The 17814-nt window shown below is 49.4% G+C and overlaps 1 protein-coding gene across 1 annotated transcript in view; it reads left to right on the forward strand.

Annotated features, from left to right (window-relative positions):
- Positions 1-17814, forward strand: part of RFC5 (replication factor C subunit 5) — a 75071-nt gene that overhangs the window by 5666 nt on the left and 51591 nt on the right. The window contains exon 2 of the mRNA XM_075341852.1: positions 5928-5992. Within this exon, the coding sequence (XP_075197967.1) occupies positions 5928-5992 (65 nt within the window). The remainder of the gene's footprint in view (positions 1-5927; positions 5993-17814) is intronic.

A 17814-nucleotide genomic window follows, 5' to 3' on the forward strand; every position in this document is an offset into this window, starting at 1 on the left:
GCGACCGTTTGTTTGGTGAGAGGCTGGATGAAATCATCAAACAATCCATGGGAAAGGAAACATCCTTACCCCAGGCCAAACTAAAATTACCCCAACAGAGGAGGGGACAGTCGAGGTTTCGGTCCTGTCGGGGTGCGGGCAGGTCCCAATTCTCCTCGTACAAAAGGCCTCAGAAGGATCAGAGGATCTCCGATCCATGGCGGTCTAAGTCAGAGACATTCTGTCTCACGGTTACAGGATAGAGTTCGGCTCTCGTCCTCCGACTCGATTTTTCAGAACATCTCCGCCTCCCGAGCGAGCCGATGCTCTTCTGCAGGCGCTGGGCACTCTGAAGACAGAAGGAGTGGTGGTCCCTGTTCCTCTTCAGCAACAGGGTCACGGGTTTTACTCCAACCTGTTTGTGGTTCCAAAGAAGGACGGGTCTTTCCGTCCTGTTCTGGACCTAAAACTGCTCAACAAACACGTAAAGACCAGGCGGTTCCGGATGGAATCCCTCCGCTCCGTCATCGCCTCAATGTCCCAAGGAGATTTCCTTGCATCGATCGATATCAAAGATGCTTATCTCCACGTACCGATTGCTCCAGAGCATCAGCGCTTCCTGCGCTTCGCCATAGGAGACGAACACCTGCAGTTCGTGGCACTGCCGTTCGGCCTGGCGACAGCCCCACGGGTTTTCACCAAGGCCATGGCTGCAGTAGTTGCGGTCCTCCACTCTCAGGGTCACTCGGTGATCCCTTACTTAGACGATCTGCTGGTCAAGGCTCCCTCTCAAGAGGCATGCCAGCACAGCCTCACCGCGACTCTGGAGACTCTCCAGAGTTTCGGGTGGATCATCAATTTTCCAAAGTCAAATCTGACACCGGCCCAATCGCTGGCATATCTTGGCATGGAGTTTCATACCCTCTCAGCGATAGTGAAGCTTCCGCTGAACAAGCAGCGCTCACTGCAGACGGGGGTGCAATCTCTCCTTCAAGGTCAATCACACCCCTTGAGGCGCCTCATGCACTTCCTGGGGAAGATGGTGGCAGCAATGGAGGCAGTCCCGTTCGCGCAGTTTCACCTGCGTCCTCTTCAATGGGACATCCTACGCAAATGGGACAGGAAGCCGACGTCCCTCGACAGGAACGTCTCCCTCTCTCAGGCAACCAAAGCTTCCCTTCGGTGGTGGCTTCATCCCACTTCATTATCGAAGGGGAAATCCTTCCTACCCCCATCCTGGGCGGTGGTCACGACGGACGCGAGTCTGTCAGGGTGGGGAGCAGTTTTTCTCCACCACAGGGCTCAGGGTACGTGGACTCGGCAAGAGTCCTCACTTCAGATCAATGTTCTGGAGATCAGGGCAGTGTATCTAGCCCTAAAAGCGTTCCAGCAGTGGCTGGAAGGCAAGCAGATCCGAATTCAGTCGGACAACTCCACAGCGGTGGCTTACATCAACCACCAAGGAGGAACACGCAGTCGGCAAGCCTTCCAGGAGGTCCGGCGGATTTTGATGTGGGTGGAAGCCACGGCCTCCACCATCTCCGCAGTTCACATCCCGGCCGTGGAAAACTGGGAAGCAGATTTTCTCAGTCGCCAGGGCATGGACGCAGGGGAATGGTCCCTTCACCCGGACGTGTTTCAGGAGATCTGTTGCCGCTGGGGGATGCCGGACGTCGACCTAATGGCGTCCCGGCACAACAACAAGGTCACGGCATTCATGGCACGTTCTCACGATCACAGAGCTCTGGCGGCAGACGCCTTAGTTCAGGATTGGTCGCAGTTTCAACTCCCTTATGTGTTTCCTCCGCTGGCACTGTTGCCCAGAGTGTTACGCAAGATCAGGACCGACTGCCGCCGCGCCATCCTCGTCGCTCCAGACTGGCCGAGGAGGTCGTGGTACCCGGATCGGTGGCATCTCACGGTCGGCCAACCGTGGGCACTACCAGACCGACCAGACTTGCTGTCTCAAGGGCCGTTTTTCCATCTGAATTCTGCGGCCCTCAACCTGACTGTGTGGCCATTGAGTCCTGGATCTTAGCGTCTTCAGGATTATCTCAAGAGGTCATTGCCACTATGAGACAGGCTAGGAAACCAACGTCCGCCAAGACTACACAGGACGTGGAAAATGTTCCTGTCATGGTGCTCTGATCAGGGTTTTTCTCCCTGGCCATTTGCCTTGCCCACTTTTCTGTCCTTTCTTCAGTCCGGATTGGAAAAGGGTTTGTCGCTTGGCTCCCTTAAGGGACAAGTCTCTGCGCTCTCTGTGTTTTTTTCAGAAGCGCTTGGCCAGACTTCCACAGGTACGCACGTTCCTGCAGGGGGTTTGTCACATCGTCCCTCCTTACAAACGTCCGTTGGAACCCTGGGATCTGAACAGGGTGCTGATGGTTCTTCAGAAACCACCGTTCGGGCCAATGAGGGATATTTCTCTCGCACGCCTTTCGCAGAAAGTTGTTTTCCTAGTAGCAGTCACTTCACTTCGGAGAGTGTCTGAGCTAGCAGCATTGTCATGCAAAGCCCCTTTCCTGGTGTTTCACCAGGACAAGGTGGTTATGCGTCCGGTTCCGGAATTTTTACCTAAGGTGGTATCCCCTTTTCATCTCAATCAGGATATCTCCTTACCCTCTTTTTGCCCTCATCCAATTCACCAATGTGAAAAGGATTTGCACTTGTTAGATCTGGTGAGAGCACTCAGACTCTACATTTCTCGTACGGCGCACCTGCGCCGCTCGGATGCACTCCTTGTCCTTGTCGCTGGCCAGCGTAAAGGGTCACAGGCTTCCAAATCAACCCTGGCTCGGTGGATCAAGGAACCAATTCTCGAAGCTTACCGTTCTGCTGGGCTTCCGGTTCCCTCAGGGCTGAAGGCCCATTCTACCAGAGCCGTGGGTGCGTCCTGGGCTTTGAGGCACCAGGCTACGGCTCAACAGGTGTGTCAGGCGGCTACCTGGTCGAGCCTGCACACTTTCACGAAACACTATCAGGTGCATACCTATGCTTCGGCGGATGCCAGCCTAGGTAGGTGAGTCCTTCAGGAGGCGGTTGCCCACTTGTAGGACGGAGCCGTTACGGCTCTATTATGAGGTATTATTTACCCACCCAGGGACTGCTTTTGGACGTCCCAATTGTCTGGGTCTCCCAATGGAGCGACAAAGAAGAAGGGAATTTTGTTTACTTACCGTAAATTCCTTTTCTTCTAGCTCCAATTGGGAGACCCAGCACCCGCCCCTGTTTTTTTGTGTACACATGTTGTTCATGTTGAATGGTTTCAGTTCTCCGATATTCCTTCGGATTGAATTTACTTTAAACCAGTTTATAATATTTTTCCTCCTTCTTGCTTTTGCACCAAAACTGAGGAGCCCGTGGGAGCACGGGGGGTGTATACGCAGAAGGGGAGGGGCTTTACACTTTTAGTGTAATACTTTGTGCGGCCTCCGGAGGCATAGCCTATACACCCAATTGTCTGGGTCTCCCAATTGGAGCTAGAAGAAAAGGAATTTACGGTAAGTAAACAAAATTCCCTTCTTTCTAACTATTCTTACACCCTAACCACTTTTGTAAATCTCTTTATTACATAATACCCTACACTTCTCCCTACTGAGTTAATCCTTAAATCTGTGTTTTTTTTTAGTTTGATAACCACTTTCTGTGACGTTTTGTTTGAGAGGAGTCTCAAATGTGATGTCACAGGAGGCTGGGGCTGAGCTCACTCCTCAAACAGGACGTCATATGGGGGCACCGCTGCAGTTACTTACTAGTTTCCTGCATAGGTGACCTCTGAAGACGTCCTGGGTGATTGGAAAAGGGAGTGCGGTGCTGGACTCCTGTATCGTCACATTTGAGATTCCTCTCAAATGGAACATCACAGGAAATATTTAGGCCTTTTTTGCACATCTGTGAAAAACACGCACGTTTTGCACGGACATGTAAAAGGTACATATGGCCCTCCGTATGCCATAATTTTGGCACACAAATGTTCTCCGTGTGCTGTCCATGATAACACACGGAGAGCAGGAACTTTCTGCTCACCTGTCCCAGTCACTGCTATCCGTGGTGCTGATGTCTTTCGCTCTGTGGTCTCCGGCCCTGCTGACTCCTGCTGCTCCTGCTTCCAGCCCGAAGTGCAGTGAATATGCAATGAGCTGGGGTTGGAAAGAAGTGACAGCAGCGGCAGAGACAGCAGCACTGGAGAAGGTGAGTATAGAAATTAATTTCTATGTCACAGAAACGTGGTTTTATATGATACATGTCACACGTGTCTGATGGCACACGGAGCACATACTGACCTAGTCTCCTGGTACTTACCTGCACGTAACTTCCGATCCTCACAAGATTTCTTTCTCTACTCCCCTCCCATCTCCTCCGACCTCCTCCCACCATCGCATCCAAGATTTCTCCCGTGTCTCCCCCATACTCTGGAATGCTCTGCCACAACATATTAGACTCTCGCCTACCTTGACAAGCTTCAAAAGGAACCTGAAGACCCACCTCTTTCGACAAGCCTACAACCTGCCGTAACCCTCAGTCTGATACAGCGCCGCACAATCAGCCCACGGTCCATGTGATAAGACGCATGTGTGCGCAGACCCATTGATTTTAATGGGTCTACATGTGCCCGTGTCTCCCTTAAGTGTGAAAATGGACGTCACACGTATCGGATATACAGATGTGTGAAGGAGGCCTTAGGGATTAGACAGGGAGAAGTTAAGGGAATAGTGATGAGCAAGTACTACCATGCTCAGTATTCGTAACAAGCGGTTTGAAGTTTGAATGGGCATGACTCGAGTACACGAGTATAATGGAAGTTAATGGGGACTTGATCATTTTTCTGAAAGATTTCCTGGAAAAATGCTTGAATTCCCCTTTCAATTCCATTATACTCGGGTACTTGAATTGCGTCTTATCGAGGAGCCAACTGCTGGTTACGAGTACAGAGCACTTGAGCATGGTAGAGCGCGCTCATCACTAGTAAGGAATTGTATTCGGCTGGGGCCACACGGGGATTACTGCGATCCACTTGCATGACACTCGGCTCGTGCTGGCAGTACAGCAGAGCCGAGTGTCATGCGTGTGTCCTTGCAACTGAGGTCCGTTCGTGCGAGCAGACCTTAGCTGCGGGGGGCGGGCCGGCACTCAGGAGGGGAGGGAGGGATTTCTCTCCTGCGTAGCCGGCTATTGCCATTCTCACACTGCACTAGCGGTACACCGGTGTACCGCGAGTGCAGTGCGATTTTCCTCTTGCCCCATTCACTTGAATGGGTGCGAGAGAAAGAGTCTCGCATTACACTTGCAGCACGCTGCGATTGTTTTCTCGGTCCGATTAGGGCTGAGAAAATAATCGCTCATGGGTGCTGACACATAGGCTAGAATTGGTCCGAGGGGAATGTGATGTTTTATCACACTCCACTCGCACCGATTTTCTCGCCGTGTGGCTTAGGCCTTATAAAGATAATTCTAAAAGTACTTAGGGGGTAAGGATAGAAAATCTATTTTAGGTGCTAGACCACCCCTTTAATGTAAGCAAAACACTGCCGCATCGACTGCACACCCGGCTCCCCCACAGTACAAGACTCCACACCCCATACCTCAGTGCATTTGACTACATGATATCCTTTTATAATTCTGCTGGCTTGTTTGTTCTAATCCGAATTATGCCTATTATTGACCACTTCTTGCCAGATAAAATAAAATATTCCCTTTTTGCATCAAGATTTTCGTTTGCCATCATTTTGGTACTGAGGTTACTTGCCTATATTAATGCCATGTATTATCCTATATACTTTTCCCATGGATTCATTACTTAGGACTGATCCATAGGTTATATCAGTCTAGAAAAAAAATGTATGCATGCATGTTAGAAAACATAAGGTATTCCTATTCTATTAATCCCAGTCGCTAAACTATATACATCATTTAGCTACCATGGTAAAATATATCTCCTCATACAGGGTGGAAAAGTATCGACCCCAAACACTTGATGATTTGATCTCCCATCAGGATATCCTGAGTACAAGTAAGTTATATGTGTCAGATTAGTTATGTACACATTTTCCTGCATACAAAACAACCTCTTAGTATTATAATTATTATGAAATTTGCATTGCTCCTCATTTAGCTGTAGATTTTTCTGCAGATATAAATACTGCTTTAGGCCCTGTGCGCACACTGCGTTTTTTGCCGCGGATTTCGCAGCAGAAAAGTTGCGGTTTTTGTTCCTAACCTTGCTGCAGTCCTTCCCCAGCATATAATATAAAAAAAGCAACAATAAGAGGATAATGTCCTCCAAAAATCAAGTATTACTCACAGCAAGTTGGGCTGCAGTGTGTACATCGCCCTGGCCAAAAACTGTATCAGCTGTATCCTGCTAGAGCATCAGTTTTTGGCCAGGGCGATGTACACACTGCAGCCCAACTTGCTGTAAGTCCTTCCCCAGCAAAACCTATGCGGGAAAAAAAATGGTGTGCTCACATTGCGGTTTTCTTACCTCTCGGTTTTGCTGCAGAATTTCTGCCGCAAAAATAATGAGCGTGTCACTTCTTTTCCGCAAGTACCTGCGTTTTTTGCCATAGAAATGGTAAAAAAAAACCGCAGGTATCAACCCGCGGAAAAATCGCTGCAAAACCGCGGATGCGTTATTACCACGTTTTTTGCCGTGGGTGTGGTATTTTGCCAGAGGGTGCGGATTTTTCTTAAGAAAAAGTTATTTCCCAGTGCGCACAGGGCCTTAGATGGTGCACACCACGTCCTTTTTCAGGTGGATTTTGCCTAGAATACAGCTGCTATAAGCCTCAAATAGAAAACCTCAAATTATATTTTAAAGAGAATAACAATGAAGATATATGTCCTATAACGGTCTGGTCAGCACACAAGCAGGGCTGTGGAGTCGGTGTTCATTTTGGTCGAGTCAGAATAAAATGGACCGACTCAGACTCCTAAAATATATAATAAATTGGGGACAGTAGTGCAATGTAGAATGTACTGAATATTTTTTCATAGGAATTTGGGAAAGTTATGAAATGTCCTACAAATGGCTGTTCTATTCCTGATCTAAGGCTACATTCACACACAGCGTTTTTGCTGCGTTTTTTGAGTATACGTTTTTCAGCTGCAAAAGCAGATCAGCTTTTTAAAAAACCAAAAGGTTTTTGAGGTCATAGATAATGTTTACAATAGCAAAGGCAGATTAGAAAAACGCCACACAAACTGACATGCTCATTCTTTGTGAGGATCCGTTTTTGAGCCCAAAAACGGATCCTCATAAGACAATGCTTCAAACATAAGTACAATTATGCTGGTTTCAGACGTCCGTGTTTAATCAGGTACCAGTCACACTCATGGTTATGGTCATACGTGTGACATCCGTGTTTGCATACGTGTGACACGTACCAGGTAAAACACGTGTCTCTGTAATGAAAAGATGTTCTATATTTACCTGTATCCAGCAATGCTCTCTCCGGCTCTGCTGCGTCCCGCGCCTGATCCACGCTCATTATTTTCATTGATTATTCACTGCATGAGGATCTGGAAGCCGGAGCATCGCGGGGACAGGCTGGGTACAGCACAGCCAAGGACAGCATCGCTGGAGACATCACCGGGGACATCGCCGGTGACAGGTGAGTATACAGCAGTTTGTGCAATGACATCCAGGGACTCATCAGGGTTCCCAATGAACTCTTATGAACCCACCCCTGGAGGTCACCATCGTGAAACTCGCTGTAATGCAGTTGTCGCATGTGTGTCATCAGGAGGTCATCAGAGTTCATTGGGAAATCCGATGACCTCCTGGACGTCCCTGCACACACACTGCTGGCAGAATACTCACCTGTCACTATCGATGTCCCCAGCGATGCTGTCTTCGGCGGTGTTGTCTCCTTCGCTGTCCCCGCGATGCCCCTGCTCTCAGCTGCTCACTGCGGTGAATAATCAATGAAAATAATGAGCGGGGGTCAGGAGCGGAAGGCAGCAGAGCCGGAGACAGCATCGCTGGATACAGGTAACTATAGAAAATCTTTTTATTTAAAAACCCGTGTTTTCTCCGGTACGTGTCACACTGATGTCACACGGATCACATCAGTGTGTGTGTGGTCCGTCTGACATCCGTGCTGCTGGAGAAAAGACGGGCACGTCTCCGTGTGAAATAGTGGGGCCACACGGTCCGTGTGAAAACACGGCCGTGTGAGAGTGCACAATAGGGTAACATGGGTACGTGTGACATCCATGTTAAAAAGCGGATGTCACACGTACCTAAAACACGGACGTCGTGGGGGTGGGGGGGCGTGTCCTGGCTATGGAGGAGTGAGGACGTGTTTGTCTCAGCTCCTGCCACCGGACTACATTACTGACAATTAAACCAGCCCAAGAGCCTGGAAGAAAAGGATATGCAGCCTGGAGGTGTGTTTGGGGTCATTGTCCTGTTGAAAAATAAATGATGGTCCAACTAAACGGAAACTGGGTGGAATAGCACGCCGCTGCAAGATGCTGTGGTAGGCATGCTGGTTCTGTATGCCTTCAGTTTTGAATAAATCCCCAACAGTGTCACCAGCAAAGCACCCCCACACCTCCTCCTCCATGCTTCACGGTGGGAACCAGGCATGTAAAGTCCATCCGTTCACCTTTTCTACAAAGACACAGTGGTTGGATCCAAAGATCTCAAATTTGGACTCATCAGACAGATTTCCACTGGTCTAATATCCATTCCTTGTGTTCTTTAGCCCAAACAAGTCTCTTCTGCTTGTTGCCTGTCCTTAGCAGTGGTTTCCTAGCAGCTATTTTACCATGAAGGCCTGCTGCGCAAAGTCTCCTCTTATTAGTTGTTCTAGAGATGAGAAGGTGTGTCCAAACTGTTGGTCGGTCCTGTACATTAACTAAACATAAAAGTAGGGGGTATAGGAATTCCAGACCTTTATGGGTATCATATTAAAAACTTAATTAACCCCTTAACGACCCATGATGTACTAGATACGTCATGGATCGTGTGCTGGTAAGCCCCGCCCCCTGCCGCCGGCAGGCGGCGGCGAGACGCGCACATATCAGCTGTTGTGAACAGCTGATATGTGTGCCTGCTAGCCGCGGCTGGAATCGCTGCCACCCGCGGCCATTAACCCCTTACATTTCGCTGCCAAAGTCTTGGCAGCGATATGTATATGGGCGCCGCCATGACAGTGACTTACCCCGCCCCCACCGGAAGTCACGTGACATGATCACGTGACTTTCGGCGGTTGCCATGGTAGCACAGGGTCATGTGATGACGCCTGTAGCTAACATGAGTCACTTCCTCTCAATGCCGGAATACAGCCGGCATTGAAAGTGAAGCAGCAAATCTGCAGTTCTCAGCTCTGTAGCTGAGATCTGCAGATAGTGCAGAGCGATCGGATTGCTGATCGCAATAGCCCCCTAGGGGGACTAGTAAAATAAAAAAAAAAAAGTAAAAAAAAAAGTTTGAAAAAAAAATAAAAAAACCTAAAAGTTCAAATCACCCCCCTTTCACCCCATTGAAAATTAAAGGGTTAAAAAAATAAAAAATACACACATATTTGGTATCGCCACGTTCAGAAATGCCCGATCTATCAAAATATAAAATCAATGAATCTGATCAGTAAACGGCGTAGCGGCAAAAAAATTCCAAACGCCAAAATTACGTTTTTTGGTCGCCGCAAATTTTGCGCAAAATGCAATAATAGGCGATCAAAACGTAGCATCTGCGCAAAAATGGTACCGTTAAGAACGTCAGGTCGAGACGCAAAAAATAAGCCAACACTGAGCCTCAGATCCTGAAAAATGAGAACGCTACGGGTTTTGGAAAATGGCGCAAAACGTGCGCCACGTTTTTTGGACAAGCTTGTGAATTTTTTTTAACCCCTTAGATACAAGTAAACCTATACATGTTTGGTGTGTACAAACTCGCACCGACCTGAGGCATCATACCCACACATCAGTTTTACCATATAGTGAACACGGTGAATAAAATATCCCAAAAACTATTGTACAATCCCACTTTTTTTGCAATTTTTCCGCACTTGGAATTTTTTTGCCGTTTTCCCGTACACTATATGGTAAAACTTATGGTTTCATTTAAAAGTACAACTCGTCCCGCAAAAAACAAGCCCTCATATGGCAAGATTGATGGAAAAATAAAAAAGTTACGGCTCTCGGAAGAAGGGGAGCAAAAAACAAAAACGCAAAAACGGAAAGTGCCCGGGGGCTGAAGGGGTTAAGCAAAGTCAATATTGAATTAAAGAAGCATATTCATTTCCCTTTAATGGACCTGGAACTTTCAGTTAATAATTATCGTCCCCTTAAAAATCTTCTTATCTCCCATATGTCCAACCCTTCTTTAACTTTCCCAGACCCCCCCCCCTTAACAGCAGCAATACAAGCCTGGAAATACCTAACACATAAATCACCTAAAATAAATACAGTGCCTACAAGTAGTATTCAACCCCCTGCAGATTTAGCAGGTTTACACATTCGGAATTAACTTGGCATTGTGACATTTGGACTGTAGATCAGCCTGGAAGTGTGAAATGCACTGCAGCAAAAAAGAATGTAATTTCTTTTATTTTTTTTTTTAAATTGTGAAAAGTTTATTCAGAGGGTCATTTATTATTCAACCCCTCAAACCACCAGAATTCTGTTTGGTTCCCCTAAAGTATTAAGAAGTATTTCAGGCACAAAGAACAATGAGCTTCACATGTTTGGATTAATTATCTCTTTTTCCAGCCTTTTCTGACTAATTAAGACCCTCCCCAAACTTGTGAACAGCACTCATACTTGGTCAACATGGGAAAGACAAAGGAGCATTCCAAGGCCATCAGAGACAAGATCGTGGAGGGTCACAAGGCTGGCAAGGGGTACAAAACCCTTTCCAAGGAGTTGGGCCTACCTGTCTCCACTGTTGGGAGCATCATCCGGAAGTGGAAGGCTTATGGAACTACTGTTAGCCTTCCATAGCCTGGACAACCTTTGAAAGTTTCCACCCGTGCCGAGGCCAGGCTTGTCCGAAGAGTCAAGGCTAACCCAAGGACAACAAGGAAGGAGCTCCGGGAAGATCTCATACCTTTACTTTCAAAGCGTCATGTCAAGGCTCGTCTAAAGTTTGCTCATGATCACTTGGAGGACTCTGAGACAGACTGGTTCAAGGTTCTCTGGTCTGATGAGACCAAGATCGAGATCTTTGGTGCCAACCACACACGTGACATTTGGAGACTGGATGGCACTGCATACGACCCCAAGAATACCATCCCTACAGTCAAGCATGGTGGTGGCAGCATCATGCTGTGGGGCTGTTTCTCAGCCAAGGGGCCTGGCCATCTGGTCCGCATCCATGGGAAGATGGATAGCACGGCCTACCTGGAGATTTTGGCCAAGAACCTCCGCTCCTCCATCAAGGATCTTAAGATGGGTCGTCATTTCATCTTCCAACAAGACAACGACCCAAAGCACACAGCCAAGAAAACCAAGGCCTGGTTCAAGAGGGAAAAAATCAAGGTGTTGCAGTGGCCTAGTCAGTCTCCTGACCTTAACCCAATTGAAAACTTGTGGAAGGAGCTGAAGATTAAAGTCCACATGAGACACCCAAAGAACCTAGATAACTTGGAGAAGATCTGCATGGAGGAGTGGGCCAAGATAACTCCAGAGGCCTGTGCCGGCCTGATCAGGTCTTATAAAAGACGATTATTAGCTGTAATTGCAAACAAGGGTTATTCCACAAAATATTAAACCTAGGGGTTGAATAATAATTGACCCACACTTTTATGTTGAAAATTTATCAAAATTTAACTGAGCAACATAACTTGTTGGTTTGTAAGATTTATGCATCTGTTAATCCTGCTCTTGTTTGAAGTTTGCAGGCTCTAACTTATTTGCATCTTATCAAACCTGCTAAATCTGCAGGGGGTTGAATACTACTTGTAGGCACTGTAAATACACCCAAATTAAAAAAAATTCAATTAAACTCCTAGCTACCCTTTCAAATTTAGAAATCCCGACCACATGGCACACTTTAAAACTAAATAAAATAAGCGACATCCATGATGGTCGTGATTTCTTTCTTTCTCGACTTAAAAATTAAATATACTATACTTGAACCTAGTGTGATGCAATTTTTTTTTTAAACAGATATATTTACAATTATGGTGTGACTAAGTGGATTAAAATTATAAGCTCATAGGGGGAAATTTATCAAGCTAAATGCAATAATTCTTTCATGATTTGGAATATAGTAGTGTTTTAGACACGTCCTGCGCCTTCTCCAATGAGGGTGTGGCTTAGTGTACAACAGTGTACTCTGGAAATTCTGCCAAAATTTGGTTACAAATTTCTGACACAAAGTAAGCTTATTAATAAGTGGTGGAAAATCAGATTAAGGCTATGTGCGCACTTACCGGATTTTGCCGCAGATTTTTTGCGGATTTGCTGCATGTTTCGCTGCAGAAAATGTTCATAACATCTCTGCAGTGAATCACCAGCAAAACCTATGGGCAAAAAAAATCCTGTGCGCACTAGGCGGAATTTGACAGCTGCATGTTTTGCTGCGGGATTCCCGCAGCAAAAACAATTGCATGTCACTTCTTTTCCGCACGCCGCTGCGGGATTTCACTCCATTGACTCCAATGTTAATCGTGAAATCCCGCAGGGAATAACGCAGGCAGCAAATTCTGTGCGGTTCACTGCGTTTTCCTGCGTTATTCCCTGCGGTATTTCGCGGTTTACCTCCGGTAATGTACATCGCTTGTCTGCGGTTTTGCAGGGAAGTGATGTCATTACAGGAAGAGGAAGCCGTGCAGAGAGTAAACACACACAGATCACAGACACATAGAACACACATAGAAAGCAAACGGAAATATAGAAAAAAAAGAATGTGGGCTCCGCTGTATATTTACCGTCCAGCCGAGGTAAGCACACAGCGGCGGCCCGGTATTCTCAGGCTGGGGAGGGAGAGGGGCAGGGTTAATGTCCCCCGCCTCACTCCCCCTCCCGCAGCCGAGAATATCAGCCGCAGCTGCCCCGGCACTGTCGCATGCATTATGCGGCAGCACCGGCGTGTCCCCGGCTCTTCCTGCAGCCGTGTAGCAGTGGCTGTCAGGGTAATACAAGGGATTAATGGTGGTGGATCACCGCCATTAACTCCAGGCTTGATCATGGCAGCGTCTATGTGACAGCTGACATGATCAACCCGTAAGTAAAGTGAAAAAACACAGAAAAATCCTTTTATTTTAAATAAAACAAACAAGCCTCGTTCACCATTTTATTAACCCCTCCCGAAACAAAGCTCCGGCGTAATCCACAGCTCCGACGTAATCCACAGGTCCTGCGCTGCTTACATCCAGCCGCGACTGTCACAGACACAGCGCTGAATGAATGCAGCAGACAGCAGAGGTAATTACTGGTCATTTCCCACGGCCGGTAATGTGAACTCACTGCCGACCGTGGGAAATGCAGCGATCTGTCCTCTATCTATCTGTCTGTCTATCTATCTATCCATCCCTCTATCTATTCTTCTGTCTCTTTATCTATCTATCTCAGAGTGAATTTTTTTTTTTTTTTTTCCAATGTGCTTTATTGCATTGAATGCAATACCGCGGCAAACCGCGTGCGGTTTGCCGCGTTTTTTTACCGAGAGTGCGGTAATCTTTGAATACCTGCGGAATTTTCTTGAGAAAATTCCATTTCTTTGTCGCTCCATTGGGAGACCCAGACAATTGGGTGTATAGCTTCTGCCTCCGGAGGCCACACAAAGTATTACACTCAAAAGTGTAACCCCTCCCCTCTGCCTATACACCCTCCCGTGCATCACTGGCTCCTCAGTTTTATGCTTTGTGTGGAAGGAGGCACACATCCACTCACACATCTCCATTTTACTCAGCAGCAGCTGCTGATTGTATCGGTTGGAAGAAAAGAGGGCCCCCACGGGCCCCCCGGCATGCTCCCTTCTCACCCCACTGAGTCGGCGGTGCTGTTAAGGTTGAGGTACCCATTGTGGGCACGACGGCCGGAGCCTCATGCCGTGTTTCCTTCTCCATCCCTGCGGGCTCTGGTAGAAGTGGGATCCGAAGCGGTCATCCAGGTTCTGGGACCGTGCTCCCGCCGCAGCCCCTGAGGGAATCTGCTGGACAGGAGCTTATCTATCCTCAGGGACAGGGCCCTGCATCCACGAGGTACTCTGTGTCCCCATGGGGACTGTGTATGGAGCGCCTGGTTTCCGGACGCCGCTGAATTGTGAAGACCGGGGACTACCGCGCCGACCGCGCCTACTTGTCGGCCGCGGTATTAAATTTAGTTCCCGGCTTCATCGCGGCCTAGTGGCAAAACTCCCGCCCCCAGGCCTGTCTATCAGAGATAGGGGCGGGACAGCCGACCTGACGTCGGATGTGAGGGCCGGGGCATCCTGTATGCTCCCTCCCCCCTCACTGATCACTGTGGGGACCCCAGATTCCCGCACTTTTCCTAACGCCGCCCATGGCTTCACTCCTCCCCTGAGAGCTCCGGCAGCCATCTTTAGGACATTCTGCCGGTGGAGAATCACAGAGAACAGCTCTGCAGCTCTGGGAGACCAGGCAGGGAATCTGGAGCACACACACCCCGCTTTTTAGCGGTCGGTAAGCCTGCACCGGTCACTCGGTGTTGGTCCCCTTGGGTGCCGGTATAGATACGTATATATATATACTTATTTCTGTTCGGCCGGGCTGTATACCCTTTTTTCTATATACCCTCAGTGATCACGCTCCTAGGACACAACAGCATGTCGGCCACAAGGAGCAAGGGCACTAAAGCACAGGGTTTTTTTGCGACATGTACCTCTTGTAGGGCCATGCTACCTGCGGGTTCCACCTACCCTCACTGTGAGCAATGCTCGACCCCTGTTACGCTTGCTCAGCCGGAGCCTCGGTCACTGGTGGGCCCCTCGGCTCAGGCAGACCCCCCTGCTTCCACTGTCCAGGTGGCAGCGACAGAGTTTGCAGTTTTTGCTGAAAAGCTCTCAGAGTCACTCTCACAATCCATGGCTCAGTCTATGGACAAATGGTCTGCCAAGTTGCTGGAAGCCCTGCAGTCCAGACCGGTCCTTACACAGGCCCCTGACCCTGATAGATCGGCACCTCCAGGTCCCTCTCGGTACACCCCGGCCGGGGTGGACCCTAGGTCTCACGTGGAGGACTCCTCCACGGACCACAGTCCCAGACCAGCTAAGCGGGCTCGCTTGGAATCTTCCCCGACTTCCTCACGCTGCTCGGGTTCCCAGCTTGAGGACTCTCTGGAGGACGAGGCGGAGGTTGCAGCTCAGGGCTCGGACCCTGATGTTGCTCTCAATCTTGATACACCTGAAGGGGACGCCTTAGTAAATGATCTTATCTCGTCCATCAATCAGGTGTTGGATCTATCTCCCCCGCCTCTACCTATAGAGGAGTCGGCCTCTCAGCAGGAGAAACACCAGTTTAGGTTTCCCAAACGTACACGGAGTGCATTTTTTGATCACTCTAACTTCAGAGATGCTGTCCAGAAGCCCAGAGCGGTTCCGGACAAGCGCTTTACTAAGCGCCTTACTGACACACGTTACCCCTTCCCCTCTGACGTAGTTAAGGGTTGGGCTCAATGTCCTAAGGTGGATCCCCCAGTCTCCAGATTGGCGGCTAGATCTGTAGTTTCGGTTGCAGATGGCTCATCACTAAAAGATGCCACTGACAGGCAGATAGAACTCCTGGTGAAATCCATCTATGAGGCCACGGGAGCGTCTTTTGCCCCGGCTTTTGCAGCCGTGTGGGCACTCCAAGCGATCTCAGCTTGTCTGGCTGAGATTAATGCGGTCACACGGACGTCTGCCCCGCAGGTTGCATCTTTAACCTCTCAGGCGTCGACGTTTTCTTCCTACGCCATGAACGCAGTCCTAGACTCTGCTAGCCGTACAGCGGTGGCATCCGCTAATTCTGTTGCAGTCCGCAGGGCCATGTGGCTGCGCGAATGGAAGGCAGACTCTGCTTCCAAGAGGTTCTTAACCGGTTTGCCTTTTTCTGGCGAGAGATTGTTTGGCGAACGTTTGGATGAGATTATTAAGGAATCCAAGGGAAAGGACTCCTCCTTACCCCAGTCCAAACCTAAGAGACCTCAGCAACGAAAAATTCAATCGAGGTTTCGGTCCTTTCGTCCCTCCGCCAAGCCACAGTCCTCTTCGTCCAATAGACAGGACAAAGGCCAGAGGAACTCCTATGCGTGGCGATCTAAGTCACGCCCCCAAAAGACCGCCGGAGGCACTGCTTCCAAGGCGGCCTCCTCATGACTCACGGCATCCCCGAACCGCATCCTCGGTCGGTGGCAGGCTCTCCCGCTTTCGCGACGCCTGGTGGCCACATGTTCAAGACCGATGGGTGAGAGACATTCTGTCTCACGGTTACAGGATAGAGTTCAGCTCTCGCCCTCCGACTCGTTTCTTCAGAACCTCCCCGCCCCCGCGCGAGCAGACGCACTTTTTCAAGCAGTGCACGCTCTGAAAAAAGGAGTCGTGACCCCCGTTCCCACTCAGGAACAGGGTCGCGGTTTTTACTCCAACTTATTCGTGGTGCCAAAGAAAGACGGATCATTCCGTCCCGTTCTGGACCTCAAATTGCTCAACAAACACGTGAGCACCAGACTATTCCGGATGGAATCTCTCCGCTCGGTCATCGCCTCGATGTCACAAGGAGACTTCCTCGCATCGATCGACATCAAGGATGCCTATCTCCATGTGCCGATCGCACCAGAACATCAACGCTTTTTGCGTTTTGCCATCGGGGACGAACACCTTCAGTTCGTGGCATTGCCCTTCGGCCTGGCGACAGCCCCAAGGGTTTTCACCAAAGTCATGGCATCCGTTGTGGCGGTCCTGCATTCTGAGGGGCACTCGGTGATTCCCTACTTAGACGATCTCCTAGTCAGGGCACCTTCTCGGGCGGCGTGTCAACACAGCCTTTCCGTCGCTCTGGAGATCCTCCAGCAGTTCGGGTGGCTCATCAACTTCCCAAAATCCAAGTTGACACCGACCCAATCTCTGACCTATCTAGGGATGGAGTTTCATACACAGTCAGCGGTAGTCAAGCTTCCACTAGACAAACAGCTGTCACTGCAGGCAGGGGTGCAGTCTCTGATTCAGACTCAGTCGCACCCCTTGAGACGCCTCATGCACTTCCTGGGGAAGATGGTGGCAGCGATGGAAGCAGTGCCCTTCGCGCAATTCCATCTGCGCCCGCTCCAGTGGGACATTCTCCACAAATGGAACAGGAGGTCGAGCTCTCTCGACAGGAACGTCTCTCTTTCCCTTGCAACAAAGACGTCTCTTCAGTGGTGGCTTCTTCCCACTTCTCTATCACAGGGAAAATCCTTCCTGCCCCCAACCTGGGCTGTGGTCACCACGGACGCGAGCCTGTCAGGGTGGGGAGCGGTGTTCCTCCATCACAGGGCTCAGGGAACCTGGACTCCGATAGAGTCTTCCCTGCAGATCAATGTCCTGGAGATAAGGGCAGTGTATCTGGCCCTATTGGCTTTCCAGCAGTTGCTGGAGGGCAGGCAGATCCGTATCCAGTCGGACAACGCCACTGCCGTCGCATACATCAACCACCAAGGCGGCACGCGGAGTCGTCAAGCCTTCCAAGAAGTCCAGCGAATTCTGCAGTGGGTGGAAGCCACAGCATCCACCATCTCCGCAGTTCACATACCGGGCGTAGAAAACTGGGAGGCAGATTTTCTCAGTCGTCAGGGCATGGATGCGGGGGAATGGTCCCTGCACCCAGAAGTGTTTCAAGAGATCTGTCGCCGCTGGGGAACGCCGGACGTCGATCTCATGGCGTCACGGCACAACAACAAGGTCCC

Source organism: Anomaloglossus baeobatrachus, chromosome 1 (assembly GCF_048569485.1).
Source record: "Anomaloglossus baeobatrachus isolate aAnoBae1 chromosome 1, aAnoBae1.hap1, whole genome shotgun sequence".
In the NCBI taxonomy this organism is placed as follows: domain Eukaryota; kingdom Metazoa; phylum Chordata; class Amphibia; order Anura; family Aromobatidae; genus Anomaloglossus; species Anomaloglossus baeobatrachus.